At 38.0% G+C, this 18905-nt stretch overlaps 1 protein-coding gene across 3 annotated transcripts in view; it reads right to left on the bottom strand.

Moving 5' to 3' along the window:
* Positions 1-8697: 8697 nt before the first annotated feature.
* Positions 8698-18905, bottom strand: part of LOC149262133 (uncharacterized) — a 34364-nt gene continuing 24156 nt past the window's right edge. For 2 of the 3 annotated variants that reach the window (XM_089423473.1, XM_089423470.1), the window contains 3 exons: positions 9446-9532; positions 9260-9352; positions 8698-9086 (listed from right to left, as the gene is read on the bottom strand). In XM_089423473.1, coding sequence (XP_089279599.1) covers positions 8889-9086; positions 9260-9352; positions 9446-9532 — 378 coding nt within the window. In that variant the 3' untranslated portion in view covers positions 8698-8888. Of the gene's footprint in view, positions 9087-9259; positions 9353-9445; positions 9533-10783; positions 12380-18905 lie in introns of those variants that run through there. The other variant, XM_089423478.1, reaches the window with a different exon arrangement.

Raw genomic sequence — 18905 nt, 5'->3', positions numbered from 1 at the left:
GCATGTCATGTGCATTCACTCAAAAACATTTTGGATGAGGCCATGCATCTAAAATCACAATTTGAACATATTTCTTGTCTGCATATTTACAGGGAGTGCAATCAGGTTGCAGATCAACTATCCAAGGAGACCTCGAACCAGGCCAGAGGTCTATGGTTAATACAAGAACAGAGGGAAGGAGTTTTTCCAGTATTACCACAAGCCTTACATCGATCAACTTCAACAGAGGGTCAATAGGCCCTAATTTCACAGTATTTTTTGCAGTACATAACAACTATCTATACTCTATATATTTATGTATTTGTGTATAAACCATTACTGAACAATGACTATATACCCTTTGTGGGTAACTTATGTACACACCTATATTTTTTAAGGCTACGGCCACATCATACAACATATCCAAAAGGAATTTACAACATTTAATTTTCCAAATTAATAGAAAATTATGATTTTTCCCTGGGGAAAAAAAGAATTTCGAGTTCGAAGTCTTTTGGAAGTCATGTATATGTTCGCCCTAAATTTTAGGGGTCCAGTATGAGTTTAGATTGAGTTGTAATTAGATAACTCAATTTACTGAGTTATAGTCAGTTAAACTAGTTCTAACCGTTTGTTGAACTAGTAGAGGATTAGCAGTTAGTTAGTGCATTGGTGCATCCACAGGTGATACTCCAGATAACTGAAGATTCACTCATCGGAAACTCATGCATGTCAGTTCTAAGAAAGACAATATTGAGACTAGAGTACAGATACATTGTACTGTCAGTTGTATGATTTACTGAGTTGTAAATATCATGCACGGAATCAAGAAGAGGACCTAATTAGGATTGCAGAGTTTTGGAAGCATGAATTCCATTTAAATATAGGCTATTCATCCTAGGAATTGTGCAAGGAAATTGGGGTTTGGAAGGCAGTGTAAATTGGCTAAGAGCTTGATTGTGAGGCAGTGAGTTGAGCATACTTGTGTGAAAATTGTTCTAGTGAGAACAGGATTTGTATCTTCACTCATATTTATGATTAATGCGATACAGATACGTTGGGTTTTGAGCAGTGGCTTTCCCCAAAAAAACTTCTTGTGTTATGTGCCATTGATTTGTCTTCTTCTTGTTCATATCGTTTTCATTGATCTATTGGCTTCCACTATTTGAAAGTAGAAGTAGATTCTTGTCTTGTGCTTTAGTAAATTGCATGAGCTTATGAATATACGGGAAAATATACACGAACAAGTGGATCGGTTCATCTCTCAACAAGCTCAACTCCGTCGACAAGGTGTGGGGAAGTGGAAGGAATAGATCATATACGCGGAACCGGTTAGCGATCAATATGATATTTTCTGGTGTAAATTCCCATAGGAACTCTACAACTAGTTGCAGAGAGTGGAAGTAAAAGGGAAGACTAGTAGACAAAACCGATCTTGTCATGCCTGGACTCAAGCAGATCTTGTTGAGAAACATCGACTTGACATAGATTTGACACGAGTTGTGGATTTTTGGGTGCATACCACGCTAAAGGGATACACTATTGAGTTTATCGCGGTGATTCATCATTCCTTTTCTAAAGTTGAGGTTGTGTTCAAGTCAAGATTGAGAGGGAGACTACTAAATGAAATCCCATTGTGGGTTAAGGTTCTAATGGTGGAGGAGAACTTGTTGGTGTTCCAAAACCTAAACATGGCAACTTAACCACCTAGTCTTGGGGGAAGGACTTAAAGGAAGGGATTCTATTGAGTGGGGAACTATGAGAATATCGAATAAGTGGATGTAGATGACTTCCGAAAGGTCAGGGATCTGAGAGCGCAAAGGAGGGCGCGGATAGATGAGAAATGGCCGGAGGGGGCTCTACAAGAAATTAATAGATGGCAGAAGAGTTCACACCAAGCAGGAGCGATGCTAAGAGGTCTAGAAGAGGAATAAGGAGAATAAGATGGTCCATCGAGAAGAGCAAAGACAATCGTAACGATTGTGGGTCAAGAGGGTGACAGGGATCCATCCCTGCCAGTGGAAATGGAAATGTCAGATGGAATGGGCTACACAAGCTCCAAGGCAGGCCCAGATGATGACATGCATTTTTCCATGAGGAGATTATTTGCAGCAAATGATGCATCCAATGTAAGTAATGACTCGCCTTCCCATAGCTCAAGTAGTATCTCCCACAACCTTCCCTTGGTACTATATCATAATCCTGATATTTTTTTGTCTAAGTTAATCAAAGTCATAAGAGTTCACAGTGTGCATTCTACCTATAAAGTTGGTATTGGTGGTGGTATAACTAGTAATAGTAGTGTGAACTTGCAAGGACCATTAAAACCTAGGTCGTGGGGATTTATACTCCTCTCCCAAGTTCAGTCAAATATGGTGGGATCTTTCACCAGGTATCCTGAGTTCTCTGGTAAATGGAATGATTATGTAGAGTAGCATTGGTATCTGTGTGAAGCCATATGGAGGGCCTGTTAGACACCTGATGATGTAAAATTAATTGAATTCCAAACCACTCTAAGAGAAAGGGCGTTGAGATGGTTCATTAAGTGGTTAGAACTGCACCAAAATCCAACGGTAGATGATGTCAAGCGGGAATTTGTGCAAGAATTTAAGCTTCCTCAGACGAACCAGCAGGGGTTGTTTGAGTTATGGGAAATCAAGCAACAGGAAGGAGAGACTTCCTAGGAGACAACACAGTGATTCAACGATGCGATTGGAAAGTTGAGCTACCCAATAGACCCAAATCATCCCGGGGGTTGGTTCATTAAAGCATTATTTCCCCTTACCCGCACACGGTTGACTAAACAAAAAATTGATATGTTGCAAGACGCTTTGGAGCAACCGACTCAAATTAAGGCTATGGAAGGATATCCACATGAGTACCGGGGGGGAGAAACACCTCATGACCTGTCCATATTAGGTATATAGCATCAAATTTCGAACCTGATAGAGAAGTTGAGGGATCTACAAGAGGCACGACCGGCGCGACCGAATGTATGGTGTACTAATTATCTGGTAGAGGGTCATGTTGCTATAGATTGCCCCAAAGTTACGGGGCCCAAACATTACACATACACCAGTGGGACCCTCCAGATCTACACCCGCTACAACAGTTGCGTAGATAGGGACAAGAGGATTATACACGGGGCGCAACCAATTTCATGTGTTGCTAAGTCAGATAAATTAAGCACCAACTGAGTATTGCCAGATATGCAAAGGATATGGGCATCTCCCTTGTCTTTGTCCAATTCTACAAAAGTATTCCAACGTCCCAAACAACACCTTTTGTGAATTTTGTGCTTCACCGACTCATCATATTGATCAATATAGAGCACTAGATTCCCTAGTTGATCGATTGAACCAATCAGCCTATTGAATCAATGAGGCTCCTCGAGGACGAGGAGTAGGAGGAACAAGGGGAGGTAGGACAAGAGGTAGAGGCTCAATTCATTGTTATAACTCTGATTAAGAAGGGCATGTTGCACGAAATTGCCCACTACCCAGAAGACCATGGTGTTGTCTTTGCAGGGTTAACACACATGCAACATAGGACTGCCCAGAGTTGATTACTAGATGGGAAGAACGCAACCGCCAAAGAGGAGAAAACTTAATCAATGCGAAGCCAAGGTTGCCAGAGACAACTACCCTCTCAAAAATTAACATAGTCACTCATGGAGGGCAAAAGACTAGCGCTGACATGGGAGCCACTGAACATCCCAAGATTATAAGACTGGCTTCACCAAAGCGCTCATATGACCCTAAACAATAGAATCAGTACAACAAAGAAGTTGCAGAAACTTTTAACAAATTAACACTAGGCAAGGGGCCGCAAGAAGAACAACCAAGATCCCGAAAATCTAGGAGTTTGGACCCACCACAATCTAATGCTTGACCCATACAAGAATGGTTCAGACTATTCCTGCAAATTGTGAACGACAATCGAATGCTTGGAAGGTTGCGGGAAAGTCTGAAATCTATTGTCAAGGATGGAGCGGTTGAGGGAGGAATCATATTTTCCAACAGAGGTGACAGGGAAGAATTGGAATTGTTAGATCAACTATATCGACTTACAGCGGGAAGAAGGGAGAACTACATCAATCCAACCACATAAGAGTCTATCAGTTGGCGGAGTATTCAAAGTTCATAGGTCAGCTCAAAGGTTGCTTGGGATGATTGGCAGCAGGATGGATATGAAATCAACACCAGCCGCAGTGCCACAGTCTATCGAATCAACTAGATTAGCATTGAGGTACAAGAATTCCCTATTTTCAATTCTATGGATTCAGTTAATACATTTATCGATAATCCCGATCAGGATGGGGGCTGATAGCTGGGAGTGCATGGGTGTAGTTATGTTGGGTACCCAGGCACTTAATACTGTTGTCCCCCACATGCTTGAGGCAGGGGGTGTGGTGTCCTTCGGCATGATGGCAAGTTGGGGAAGTGGGCAAGGTGGCGAGACTGGAGGAATGACAGGGTATATTGGACGGAGGGGCATTTTGACGTGTAGTCTTAGTGCGATAGTTTGTGGAGAAGGGTGGTGGCTCAGAGATGGTGGCGAGCATCAAATCGTGAAGAACCAGGGTCATCATCGTCGAACAGCTATGAAATCCGGGTATGTTATTCGACTCCACCTCAAACCTGTAATTATGGTATTGTTGTGGTTAAGATGGGATGTAAGGGGGTCTGTCTGGGAGATAGGAAATTGTTGGTGGCAATGGCGTAGGAAACTGCTCGCCGTGGCCTGGTTCTGTGTCTTTTCCTTATGTCAAATGGGGGAAACCCATGACAGTTGGGGGAGAAATTGCCCTGAGTTAGACTGGGAAGCGTCGCGCTCTGCCATCAAGCGGGAGGGAAGCTTGGCAGTCGTAGGGTAACACAGGAAGGGCAGTGGAGCATAGATGGGGGTAAGGGAAATCAGCTGGCAGGCATCCTAAGATGTAGCCATTGCGTGGAGACCTAACTGGGGGGAAATGAGAGGCAAGAGCTTTAAGGTGGAGGCAATGGGCAATAGGAACTCGAGCTATAACTGGTATATAGCAGAAGGCAAGGGGGATTGTGAGCTTGGCATGGGTGTGGGATGGTAAAACTGCATACGACTGCGAGAATTGGAGAGGGGGAGAAGGGCGCTTCAAGGGGCTTGGGCCAGGGCCTTTCCCACTAGTGGCTGGGGCCAACGCCTTTCCCACTGGGGGCTGCGGGCTCTGACCGACCCCAGCATGACTGTGGTGAGAACGGGAAGTGAAGAGAAGCAAGGCAAGACGTACCCCGCTGCAAGTAACAAGGAATGGGTGAGGTGGTGTATTGTTTCAATTCTGTGTTTCAAACTAACTCACTGTGGATGTCATCAATGCTCAAGATAACAGGGTATGTCGCATGTTGCACGAGGTTGTGGATGTGGTAGAAGAGGCTCGACACCTAGGCAAGATAAGGGGTCGAGCATGTAGAAGCCACGCAAGGGCAAAAAATTAGTCAAACACCTCATAACAGAGGCAGCAGAAGCCTACTGTGAGGGGACAGATGAGGGCATATGGAAACTACTGGAAGAATGGGAAGAGGAAGTGAAACAAGGCAATGCGTTAGAGGAAGAGATGGAGAACTAGAGGACCTTAGTCCCGGATCTGGGAAACACCCAAGGAAAAATCACTCAGTTTAAGAAAACTCTATACCTGTATTGGCTCATGAAGAGCCTATTAAGCAAGGCTATGGAGAAGATCTCAGTTGGGATGGTGGTGACTCTACAAGGACTGTCGAATTACAAGAAGGATATGGAGAAAATCCTCTTTCAGCTACTTAAGCAGGATATTCCACTAGACAAAATAGAGCACCATATCCCTTGCATCCTGGAGTTGTATCTGCCCAGGACCCGGCACGTGTTGCATCTATCTTAGAGGAGAAGAAGGATTAGAACAGCACCCATGTGTAATTTTGTCTTATGCGGATAGATTTTAATTTCCATGTTGCAATTATCAGTTTATATAGTTATGTAGTGTTTGGTCATGAAGTAGAGACATATCTAGCTTGGCTGGAAAGACTAAGACAATTATGTTTTTGGATGGCTTATACTGTGGACCGGTGGCCAACAGAATTTTTTTCCCTTCAAGGAAAGTTGAGGCCACTCAATTTATCTGTGTGGTGTAAACTTGTTTATGTTTAATAGAAAATGGAATGGTCCTGCCAAGCTTAACAAAAAAATTACATTTATCAAAAGATTTTATGCAATTATTCTTGAAGAACACAAAGTGCGCCTATTGAATGTCGCCTTACAAGCGATATTGACAAGATGATGGGGAGCTCACCAACCATCTTAGTGAATGGGAGAAGATCAAGACAACGATGGAAGTCAGATTTGGACATTTAGGGGAGTACCAGTAGGATTTTTTGAAGTACAGCGGGGACTCTGGCCCTCGGAAACACTTACAAGAATGTGAGGAGGGAAGGAGTTTCAAAGGATTTGTGAGTGCACGACTTTATACACACCCTGGGGACCTTTCCAAAGGCATGGTATGTAAAGGAACAAACAAGGAGATAGATTGATGATTGGGATTGCCTCGCAAATCAATTCATCAGCAACTTTTCCTTCTCAAACAATGATGAAATGATTATCAATGCTTTGCACGCCGTTAAGCAAGTTATGGTTATAACTGGCCAGCTAATGGAAGGATGCATAGATCAAAGCACTCTAGAGCATATATATGAATCAGGGTATCATGAGGTTGTAGCCTGTGGGAAGGTAAACAGAGAACCGGATGAGGATGATTTGGAGGAATTACGACATCTAGCATTCAATGAAACTGAGGGGGAATGGGGTGTTAAGGATGGGCCTGTGATTGATGCTCCACATCTACTTCCCTTGAAGTTGTGGAAGCACAACATCGGGACTCATGAAAAGTTGAAGTTAGCCTTGATTGGAGATTGGGGTGTTAAAAGACTATCACTACAACAAAACCAGCGATTTGCGCCAGATTTAGCGCCAGATTTTAGTGCATTTTTTTTGTAATTGTGATGAGCAACCTGGCGCTAAATCTGGCTCTATTGTACAATTTTTAAAACGTCCTTTTTTGCACCTGATTTTGCATCATTTTTCACGCTAGATTTTGCATCATTTTTTACACCAAACTATGCATCATTTTTTGCGTCAAATTTTGAACCAAGATTTGCATCTTATTTTATGACAGGTTTTGCTTCTAGTTTTGTGTCATTTTTTGCATCTATTTTTCATTCTCTTTTGCTTCCTATTTTGTGTCAATCTTTGCTTCCATTTTTTCACCATCATTTGCATCAAGTTTACACTGTATTTTGAATCCAATTTAACGTCTTTTTATGCATCCATTTTGTGTCAGTTTTTGCATCTAGTCTTACGCCAGGTTTTGTATCTAGTCTTACACTAGTTTTTGCTTCTATTTTTGCACCAGCTTTGGTGCCTATCTTTGCACCATGTGTTGAATTTGATTTAGCACCAAATTTTGCATCCATTTTTGTGCCCATTTTTGCATCTTTTTTTGGACCATTTTTTACATCCACATTTACGTTTGATTTGTCTCCATTTTTCCCATCTCATTTTGCACCATATTTTGCGTCATTTGTTTCATCCAATTTTGCATCATTTTTAACACCATCTCTTGCATCTAATGTTACATCATTTTGAGCATCCAAATTTGCATTTATATTTGCATCTTATGTTGAGTCATGTGTTGTGTCCACCTTTGCATCTTATTTTGTGTCTAATGGTACATTCAATTTAGAGCCATTTTTTACGTCTACTTTTGTATTTGTTTTTGCACCAAGTTTTGCATCCAATTTTAAGCTATTTTATGCCCCTTTTTGCACCATTTTTTTGTGTCTACTTGTGTCCAATGTTGCACCATTATTTACACAGACTTTTTCATCCAATTTTGCATTTTTTTGGTGTCTAGTTTTACATCGTTTTCACCATCGTGTCCACATTTGCATATAATTTTGTGTCTGAGTTCGAGCCTAAATTTGCATGTGATTAGGAATCATTTTTTACATCCAATATGGCATCCTTGGTTTCACCTTTTTTCAGCCCCATTTTGCATCTTGTTTTATGTCTTTTCTTACATCTTTTTTTTTTTCCTTTTTTGCACCCAAGTTTGCATCCCAAATTTACACCATTATTTGCATCATCATTTGGCATATTAATTTGTAACGTTTTTTGCTTCTTTTTAACGCTCAACTTTGCATCTTATTTTACATCTAGTTGTTGTCTTTTTTTGCATCTAATTTGGTGCCCATTTATGTGTCCTTGTTTTTTTCCCAATTTGATATCCTTTTGTATGCCATGTTTTGTTCCCTTCTTTGTGTCAACTATTGCACAATTTTTCACTTCTAATTTAAAACACTTTGTATGTCAATTGTTTGCATTTTGTATTAATTCCTAGTTTAACATCCAATTTTACTTTCAATTTTGCATCCATGGTTACATCCGCATTTGACTTCTTATATAGAGTATATTTTTCTTTACATATATGACCCCCTTTATAGATTCATAGTGAAATATATGATAGTTTCTAAATATCATCAAAGCAGATATCACAATTCAAAATCATTTGTAAAGAAATTTAAGAGAAATTTACAACATCCATCCAAAAAAATAACAATGTGTCATTAACAATTTTCAAAACATGTATAAAATAGCAACATAATACTAATAAAATCAGTATTATTTTTAATCAAAACAAGTAAAATTCAAATATGATTAACAAATCAAAATATTTCATGAATATCGTTATTCTACGATAAATTAACAACATACATAAATCAAACTCATCGTATGATTACAAAATCAAAATGTCTCATTGATATAGGGTAAATTCACAACACCCATCTAAACATAACAATGTCATTCTACACAATAATTTCTTCATAAAAAACAATGCATGTGCATGCCTAGCTACCACCACCAAGATCATCCTCATAATCATCTTGACCATCCTCATTACTCTGATCCACATCATCACCAACACCGCAACTATCATCGTCATCTCCTCCTTCACCACCATCATCCTCATCCTCATCCTCATCATCTCCTGATATATGTTGAACATAATTTGGATCATCGTCTTGGCAATCATTACCTATAGCATTCTGACAAAAAAAATCAATATTACATGTTAGTATTAATTACATAACACAACGCATGTTTTTGTTATACAATGTTAACCATAAAATGAGGTAAGATATAATATCTAATAGTACTAAAAAAATAAAATGAAAATATGGTTTAAAAGTATATTGGAAATCCAACTAAGATTACATACCATAGAGTCCATCCAAACAACAAATTCAACCCATCTCTTTTGCTGCAGCACCTCCTTTTCCAAATGATTTGGAGGTCTTCCATATTTTAGTTCCTATCAATCAGTAAATAGGGAGAAATTAGATAACAATGACTTTCTTCTAGTACAAAATTTATTAAAAAAATATCACATGTTTAATATACTTACAAAGGTTGTTATCAGTGCTTTTAAACCTTTCTGGCCACTACGATGAGTAACTTTTGTCTTGGTTAACCTCGCCTTGGATGCCTTGTCCTTAAACATAAACCAATTCAATTTATTTTCACACAAATACATGTCTAAGATACTTATAAGTATTAATACATTCTAAATAATGTTTAATGAAAAATTCACTACCTGAATGCTCTCATTGCCGGCTTTTCTTTGTGCATCCAACTTCTCATATGATTTTACAAGTTCTTTCCATACTTTAAAAGGTATGTCAATAGGTCTTTGTTTCAGTCTTTGATCTTGAGGCATTTTTTTAATTTTTCTTGTTTGGTTAAAAATTTTGGTTAAAAAAAACCGAACAAGTAATTCACATCAATGGCATGGGGACTCTATGGATATGTGTAAAAAAATGGCTATAAAGAAAACATCCAAAAAACATATGAGCTCTCCCTTTGATGGTCACTTGGGGCATATGGCAGGAAAGGAACAACTCCATTTTCGAAAATCAAGGACAATCCTTTCTCAAAGTCCTTCCTAATATTTATCAAAATAAACTGATCTCAAAATAAGTAGTTTTAATAATTTAAACATAAAAAAATAAGAACCAAGTATCAAAAGAAAAAGTTGCAATTTAATTTTGTATGAAGGAACTAGAAAAGAATAATGGGCGAAATAGAACTTCTCTACATTGAAATAACCGGGTAAAAATAGATTACCATGTAACACACAAACATGTGATATACTATACTTCTCTTGCTTTGTATAAAATCACGAGTCCATCCTTAGAATACTTTGTTCACATAATATAAATATGCATTTTTTTGTTTTTATGGAACATACAAAAAAAGCAACCCTGCTTTTCTGGACAAGTACGATTCCTCCATAGGAGTATTTTGTTTACGAAACATGACTATACGTTTCTTTGTTCATATGGAACATAGAGAAACATATTACCATGTTTTTCCAGGTTTATATAGAAACAAGGTATATTACCATGTATATACAGAACATACGGGTATATTTTTCAATGCATTTATGGAAACATGGAAACGTGAGTAGGAAAAATGTTTCCTTGTAACTTAAAAAAAATTCATGTTTCATTTATCAAAACGTACAACGTATGTGTTTTTCTCTGTTTATTTTTCTATATGCTTTTCTCTTCTTCATTTCAATGTTAGAAATAATTAAATGCCAGATATGAGTATTTAATGGCATATTAAAAAGCTTGAGATATCGATGCTTACCAGAACCCATTTGAAGATGTCCTGATTTTGATTATGGCAGTGCTGTCCTCAGCTCCTCTGCAAACTACACAACCCATACCGCCTGTCCATGTACTGTTCTCCTTACATGGGGAAGTTGGAGATATGTCACCCCACTCCAGATCTTTGGGTCAACTCAGATGCCCCGTGAACAAATTAGAACGGGGAAGACATGGAGTGGAGTGACAACAGCTCCAACCTGCCCCACTCCAGTCACACTGGAATGAAACAGACGAGGTTTGCTTCACTATCTGTCAAGCTCGATTGTGTAAATTTTGCATTTCAACTTGAGCAGTAGAGAGAGCAATGTAACAATGCCATCCTTGATCACAATAAAATGAGTGGTTGGAGGATATTAGAAACCAAGTGACCAATGCATGTTTAATCATAAGATTGGGCAAGTGTTCTTTGGATTGGTGATCATTGGTAAAATTGCAAGAAGGAAAATATATAGCAGTAAAAGCTCACTGTTTGGGGAACAATGAGTGCACTTTGACTGCTATATCTTGGGCAAGTGTTCTTTGGATTGGTGATCATTGGTAAAATTGCAAGAAGGAAAATATATAGCAGTAAAAGCTCACTGTTTAGGGAACAATGAGTGCACTTTGACTGCTATATCTTTTCCTTCTGGCACTTTTACTGTTATATCTGTTACTTATGACATGCTCCTGCTCTCTGGAAAGACCCAAAGAGCAGTTTCCCTTGATTATCTGTCAGGCTCAATTGTGTAGATTTGATATCAATTTGGGCCAGAGAAAGCAATGTAAGAATGCCATTCTTTATCACAATAAAAGAAGTGGTTGGAGGACATCAAAAACCAAGTGACCAATACATGTTTAGTCAAAAGATTCGGCAAGTGCTCTTTGGATTGGTCATCATTGGGAAAATTACAAGAAGGAAAAGATATAGCATGAAAAGTTCACAATTTGGAGAACAATGAGCACACCTTTGACAGCTATATCTTTTCCTTCCGTCATGCTCCCACTCTGATATACCATGATCTCATTTCATCTTCATTAGCAATCACAGTACAATTATAGTCCTGGGCACACGTCTCTCTCTCCATGAAGTCCAGATAATCTTATTCCTTCCGTGATGACAAGTTCTGAGTTTCATTCCAAAAAGGTGCATCTGTTTGACAAATTTGATATGCAAATCAAGTTCATACCTAGATGATGCTTCAGCCCTATCACTTATGATTACAGCTATCAAACCATGTAATGGAACCCAAAGATACTAGGAAGGTTTGCAAACAAAGATATCCATTAGACAATGGTGGCATTATCATTCAGAGAACCTTCTTTGCTAAGAAAGTGCAAGATTTCTTGCTAGTTAGAGGCCTAAGTTATGGATATAGCAAAAAGTTAGACTTTCCAGATTTCTATTAGAAAGGAACAGATATGACACCCAGTTTTTACAGTGCTGTTTAATGACTCTGTATCCTATTGTCTTTACAGCGCTGTTTAACTTGGTCAATAAGACTACCAATTGAAATGATACTTCCTTTTGACATAACAGTTCATCCAGTTAAGGGCAGCAGGTTTTATGTAGCAAAAGAGGATGGCCTCAGCCCTATAGCTTTTAATTCGAGGTTTGTATGGCACCCAAAGAACTAGAAGGTACAGGTATTGAAGGTAAATTCCTTTGCAGAATCTTCTGTACTGACCACCTGCAAAAAGTGCTCAATAGTTAGAGGCCTCAATCATGGATATAGCAAAAAAATTAAACTTCAGGTTTCTAGTAGAAAGAAACAGATGCCAACTTGTTTTTATAGCTTGATGAAAACAAATAAGAAAGTTTTATGAGATAAACATTTGATGGGCAAGAATAAACCAAATAAGAACCTACAGAAGTTGAAGAACAAGACACTTAAAGCCAGAAACTTAATATACTTGTTCTTTTGAAACATGTCTAGTCATTACAAAGGCAACTCTTAGTCTCCATGCTTGTCTTTAAGGTGCCAACAAAGCCACTTATTATGGTATTTCAGCAATGCGTGTCTTTAAAGTGCCGACAAAGCCACTTATTATGGTATTTCAACAATTTGGGTTGAAAATAACCAGAATTCTAAATGTGAGACAGACATTCAGACCACCGGAGGATTTCTATAGGATTAAATGCGTAATCAGAAATGCTACTCTAGAACGCAAGCAATATCAACAATTTATAATGTCCAAGACAGTAGATCTAAAGATGAGTTAAAACGAAATAAATACAGATGACTGTACCACTTAGTGGATTCCAGATATTTATAACTGTCAAAAACATAAGGCATTATGTGATGCCAAAAAAGATAAAATATAATAAACCATCCAAAATGCCACTCTTGCTGGAGAATACTAAGTTCAATCTTAATGGAACGTAACAAGGAGCTAATTGATAGTAAATGTTAAAAGCCTTCAGCATGCAAATTTGGAAGTTGAGCAGGATTCAAATTAGTACGAATGGAAAGAATACAGAAAGCTGCCACAGCCTCTGATGAAAGAATGTCCCAACAGTTTAGGTGAACTTCTTTGTTCTACAACTGTGAACCCAGTAATAACTTCAAAGTGGGCAATCTTAACTTAAGTTTTTATCCCAGCCATAATTTTACTGCTACCAAATAAGCCAACATCATCATCAACTAGGAACCCTTCCCTTGCATCTGCCCCCCACCCATAAACATTAAAAATTGGACGCCAACATGGCAAAAACTGATGAAGGTTGCTCCTGCCACTATTCCCTGCATGATCCATCCTTCTCATAGAAGTTTGAGGTAGTGGTCTATCCTTTCACTTATTCTCTAAGAAGAAACCCAATGACTTGTTATTCAAAAGGCTTGACTGACGCTTGCCTGGTAAATTATCTTCATTCAAAAAACACCTTAATTGGTTTTCACCCGTGTTCCTCTGGAAACAAACATACAAGAATACATGCTAAAGAATTATGTCTCATTCAAAATCAGTGGGCCTCCTACTAACATTATCAAATCTGCTTTCCCTCACTTCCCATATTTTAGGCTAAATTTTTGGCCTAATACCTTGCCTCCCAAACCGAAATCAGGTTGTTCAAGACTTAGATCTGCCCCAGATAACACCTCCTAGGTTATTAATGGCCAATATATTCACTGGTATTAATGCATTATGCAAGAGCTTTTTCTAGAATTTTGCATGACAGATTCAACAGGGCAAAAGGCCTCCAATCCTCTGTCAAATGTCAATCTCCAAACTCAGAGATCAAATTGAAAAACCCCTTATTGACCTTTAGTACAAATTACCTACATTGGTTGATAATGGTTCAACAAATTATCAGGTTCCATTTGAATTCCATCTATACCAGGAGACCTCTGACATTATGGTCCCCTTCATGATTAATGGCCTTTATGATTCCGACTGTCCACACACACAAGAAGACCCGTAGATCTGTACCAAATATATAGATGAGAATCATAGTCAACATCGAATCCAAGAACATGAATAATTTCAAGCTTAAGGTTATGTAATTTTCCACTGTTTCTGTTGCCAACATAGAACTTCAGTGAGAGATTTTGCAAAAAAAAAGAATAGCACAAAAAAAAGCATTGTTCAACAATCAATTCAGTCCAGGAATAACAATTACATGGTAAAAATTACCAGAAGTGCCTATACCCTAAAGTCAATGTGTTCAAGGTAACCCATTGTGCTGGAAACTCAAATATGTAAGCCACTGTGTCGAAATTGGTGGGCAACCACAGAAATCTAATGATATAAGCTTGCAGAGTCAGTCCTCATTTATTACCATGCAACAATCTGCATGAACTACAAAAACTGTCAGTAGGAAAGACAACAGTTTTTAGATCTCATCTTGAAGTTGATTTCATTGATATGAACGTGCTTAGATCATGTCAAGGGAGGAGAATTAAATTTAAGATCTAATTTTGAAGATAATATTGGTTCAGAATTATTCCCACCTTTGTCAACAAGTTGGAGATCTCTCTCCTCACTTTGAGTACGACTATGGTAATTGGTCTCTCCCCACTTGGATAAAATCCTATGTTGCAGGAAACGTGGTATAGAGGTCCGTTTCCGTACGAAAACGCATTTGGTACGGCCGTGAAACGCGTTTCCGGCCGTACTGCCACGTTTCCGTTTCGGGAAACGTGGCCAGTACGGCCGGAAACGCGTTTCAGGGCCGTACGACCCACGTTTCCTCATTAACTTGTTCTTGTTTTTTTTTTTTTTTTTTTAATTTACTTTTAGGGTATGTTAGTGACTTCTTGTTGCTTCTAGATGCGTGCCTAAAGTTATAAAAATGAATTTTTGCCCTAGTGTTGATATGCAGTTCATCAGGAAGTTTGAGGGATATGCAGTTCATGGTAATGTTAAATTCTTAAAGTAAAAGTGATATTCTCCTTTATTTTTCATTTTCATCAATGAAAAATAAAGGAGAATATCACTTTTACTTAAATTTTTAACATTACCGTGAAATGACTCAAGATGTTTGAGAGTGGTTTCGCCCTCATTGGATTTCATATGGAGAAAGTAGAATTTTAGATCTCACTCAAAATCCAGCAGACTTATTTGTTTTTCAGGATTTCAGGATTGGAGGGATTGCAATGTTTCCATTGGATTTTATCATGTACTAGGGTATGGAACTTGTATTTAATCAAGAGAACCAAGCCCTCTATGCAGTAGAAACTCCCAATAATCAAGATCATGTAGGGCACTAGGGTATGAAACGTGTATTTAATCAAGAGCACTAAGGTCGTTCGACTATGTAGGAGGAGACTCCCAATACAACAGTGGTCCTTCTAAAGAATGGGATGTGGATGCAGAAAATCCTGATTTGGATCTCTCTCTTGCAGCCTTATAGTCTTTATTGTACTTGCAACCTCATATATTAATATAAATAAACGCTGATTTTGAGATTTGGATATATAATAAAGGTTGCTTTTGGATATTCCGATATTTTTATTTTCATTATGTGATCATTCATGAGTAAATGTGATGTAAATTAAATGTTAATGTTTAAGTGTAATAGATTATAATGTATCATTTATGCTTTATGATTGCACATATATATATATCTATATATATATATATATATATATATATATATATATATATATTCGTGTTTCCCCGTTTCCAAAATTTGGAGAGGTCACGTTTCGTATCGCTTCCCGTTTCGGAAACTCGTACCCGTTTCCCTGTTTCGTGCAACTTAGATAAAATCTGTGAGAGTTTTCATTAGAAAGTGAATTTTCAGATAAGAAAAAAAAACTAAGAATGTCAGTGATCTAAATGAGAAACTGCACTCTCTGTGGAATACTGTCATTGTTAAATGGAATCTATGTATTGCACCTCTTATGGGCCCTTAGTATCTCTCACCTCATAACAGATCGCATGTTAAGATGGATCTAACTTATATGTGAGGGATAAACTCTCTGAAGTTTTTATTAGGAATATGGCTTTTCAAAAACAACCCTATGAATGTCAATGATCTAAACGATAGAGCATTGAATATCATCAACGTTAAGCCCCCATATTATGGGATAGAAGCATTGAACCTGTTATGAGCCGGTGCTACCTCTCACGAGTCACTTCATAACAGATTCCAGGTTAAAATGGATCTATGGATCTCTCTCTCCTCAATTTAAGTACTGAGTATGGTGATTGGTCTCTCATCAGTAGTGCTGATATGAATGGATAAAGTCTCTGGATTTTTATTAGGAATATGGCTTTTCAGAAAGAACCCAAGAAATGTGAATGATTGAAATGATGGACTGCACTCTCTATAGTATCAAATTATTAATGACAGGTAAAGGGAATAAAAAATCAACAGATCAACCAAATACATGAATTAACAAGAGTTATTCACAATACAAATACCACAATCAAACACTATGTTAAAATGGATCTATGGATCTCTCTCTCCTCACTTCGAGTACTGAATATGGTGATTGGTCTCTCCTCAGTAATGCTGATATGAATGGATAAAGTCTCTGAACTTTTATTAGGAATGTGACTTTTTAAAAAGAACCCAAGAAATGTGAATGATCTAAATGAGGCCTGTATTCTCTATAGAATACTATCAAATTATCAATGACAGGTAAAAGGAATAAAAAATCAACGGATCAGTCAAATCTCTTTCAAAATACACGAATTAACAAGAGTTATACACGATCCAAATATCACAATCAAACAATATTTGACATCCCTGCTCTGCACGACTGTATGTTCCACACTCCCAAGATAGAACCTGATATGCATAGCCACAAAATCTTCTAAAACCACTTACAAAAAAGGATAAGCTCTATTAGTTTTCCCACGCAAGGGACCTGCTATTAACGGAAATTTTCAAACTTAAGAGACCAATAAAGCAACTGCATTGCTCAATATTTTCAATGCCTATCTCTCAAACATTTAAAGAAAGATCTCTTATCATATATTGTCCTATAGAGAAAGAGAAAGAAGGATCTATATTATTGTATATTTCAGTAGAAGCAAGCACTAACAAAAAAAAGGTGCATTGGTAAACTAGTTGGCACTGCAAGAGTAGTGGGAAAAAAAAAACCATTGCAATACAAAGTTCTTGATTTGAATACTGTCTTTCTGACAACTATATAAACAGAGATAACTGACTTATAAGTAATCCTTATTCGCAACTTCAATTTAAAAAGGAAATACTTTTAACACAAACATGTGAAATCTGCTTTAGACTATACTAATCAATAGAGAAGCTAACAAACACTGGTGAGGTAAACGCTTGAAATCCATTTGGCATGAAGTATAGGATCCAAGAAACAAAGGGACAAAGAAAAATGATTACACTAGGAATGTTGAGAAGGCACGAGAAGCTAGCTGCATGTCACAGTGGCCTCTGGCAGCACGCACACTCAACATACCTGGCATTCAAGTCAAAGGAAGTTCATCCTATGCAGTGCAGCCCCTTGAGATCTGTCAGAAAGCAATTTCTAGCCCAAAAAGAAAATTATGTTAATGTTAATGCCTATTTATGGAGTTCACTTCAGTGAGGACATAAGCAACATGGTACCAACAAGAGAATTTAATTGGGTACACATACCCAGGGGTAGGATTCTTCATAGCTGTGCCCATACCCATATTCTGGAAACCTATCTATATAAATACTTTGTTATGCCTCATGCCCCACAGTACCGCGGGGTAACTCTGCGTACCCCAGCATACCCAAAAAAATCTGTAGATGTATCCTGATTACGACGTAATACATAGCATAGGATCCTGATTACAGATGTATTGACACACACAGGAAAAGGGGCACTCATATCATATCATCTCATTTTTTTGGGTCAAAATTGATCCTAAATCCGGTAGGAACCATGTTTTGGCCAACTTCAAGATAACCAAGAGGACGTAAAGTTTAAAATGAAAAAGGATTTTTTATTCATTAAAGAGCTTAATAAGGTTTCCTTTAAGGTGGCCACAGTGGGAAATCTTATAACAGCCCAAAAAAACCCTGAATTAATACTCACTTTGTTCTATATGAACTTAGAAGAGACCAAAAGAGTAGAAAAGATGAAATCAGACATCAATTGTCATTTTTATTGCAGGAAATTGGTATCCATGCCAACGCTTCAACATTAGTCCTCAGATTTCAGTTTCATCAAGTTTGATTCAAGACTATGTCTGCAAAGGGAAAGGAATACTTATTGTAGTAAAAATTTTGGATGTCCTTGTGGAAATTCCTCAACCGGAATCCTTACTGCAGCAACTGATGATATTACTCCTATTTGTTAAATTCCTTTAAACAAATTACTTGCAATTTCCTACGGCAAATATTGTAATACATACACTGCAACCTTCACTTAATAAATATTATGCGGAAACAAGAGACTGAGAAAGAAAGAAAATACAACACAATTGACACCGTTATTTTTGGACAAATGTCCCCAGAAAAACCCAATGCGGTAAAGCCGGTGCAGCAAATCTGGGGGTTTTATTATTATGCAGGAGAAATCTGAGTATAATTCTTGGTTGTTCAACTAGCAATCCGATACAGAGAGAAACTGGACAAAATGAATGATGAAATGATCTCACCCTGTCACTGGGAGAATCTAAGTTTGATCACGCTAAATTGGAGCCTCTGCGTAGCTTCTGTGCAGAACTGTGTCACTCCCACGCAGTTCCTGCATCACCCCTGCTGGGTATCATGTTGCTCCTTCTCTTGGAAAATCTGAATCTCTGCCTCCTGGTCTCACA

The sequence above is a fragment of the Pinus tabuliformis genome, chromosome 6 (assembly GCF_031772625.1).
Source record: "Pinus tabuliformis cultivar Carrire ecotype Pingquan chromosome 6, CPIR1, whole genome shotgun sequence".
Classification (NCBI taxonomy): domain Eukaryota; kingdom Viridiplantae; phylum Streptophyta; class Pinopsida; order Pinales; family Pinaceae; genus Pinus; species Pinus tabuliformis.
This window is presented reverse-complemented; position numbering and strand designations above follow the sequence as displayed.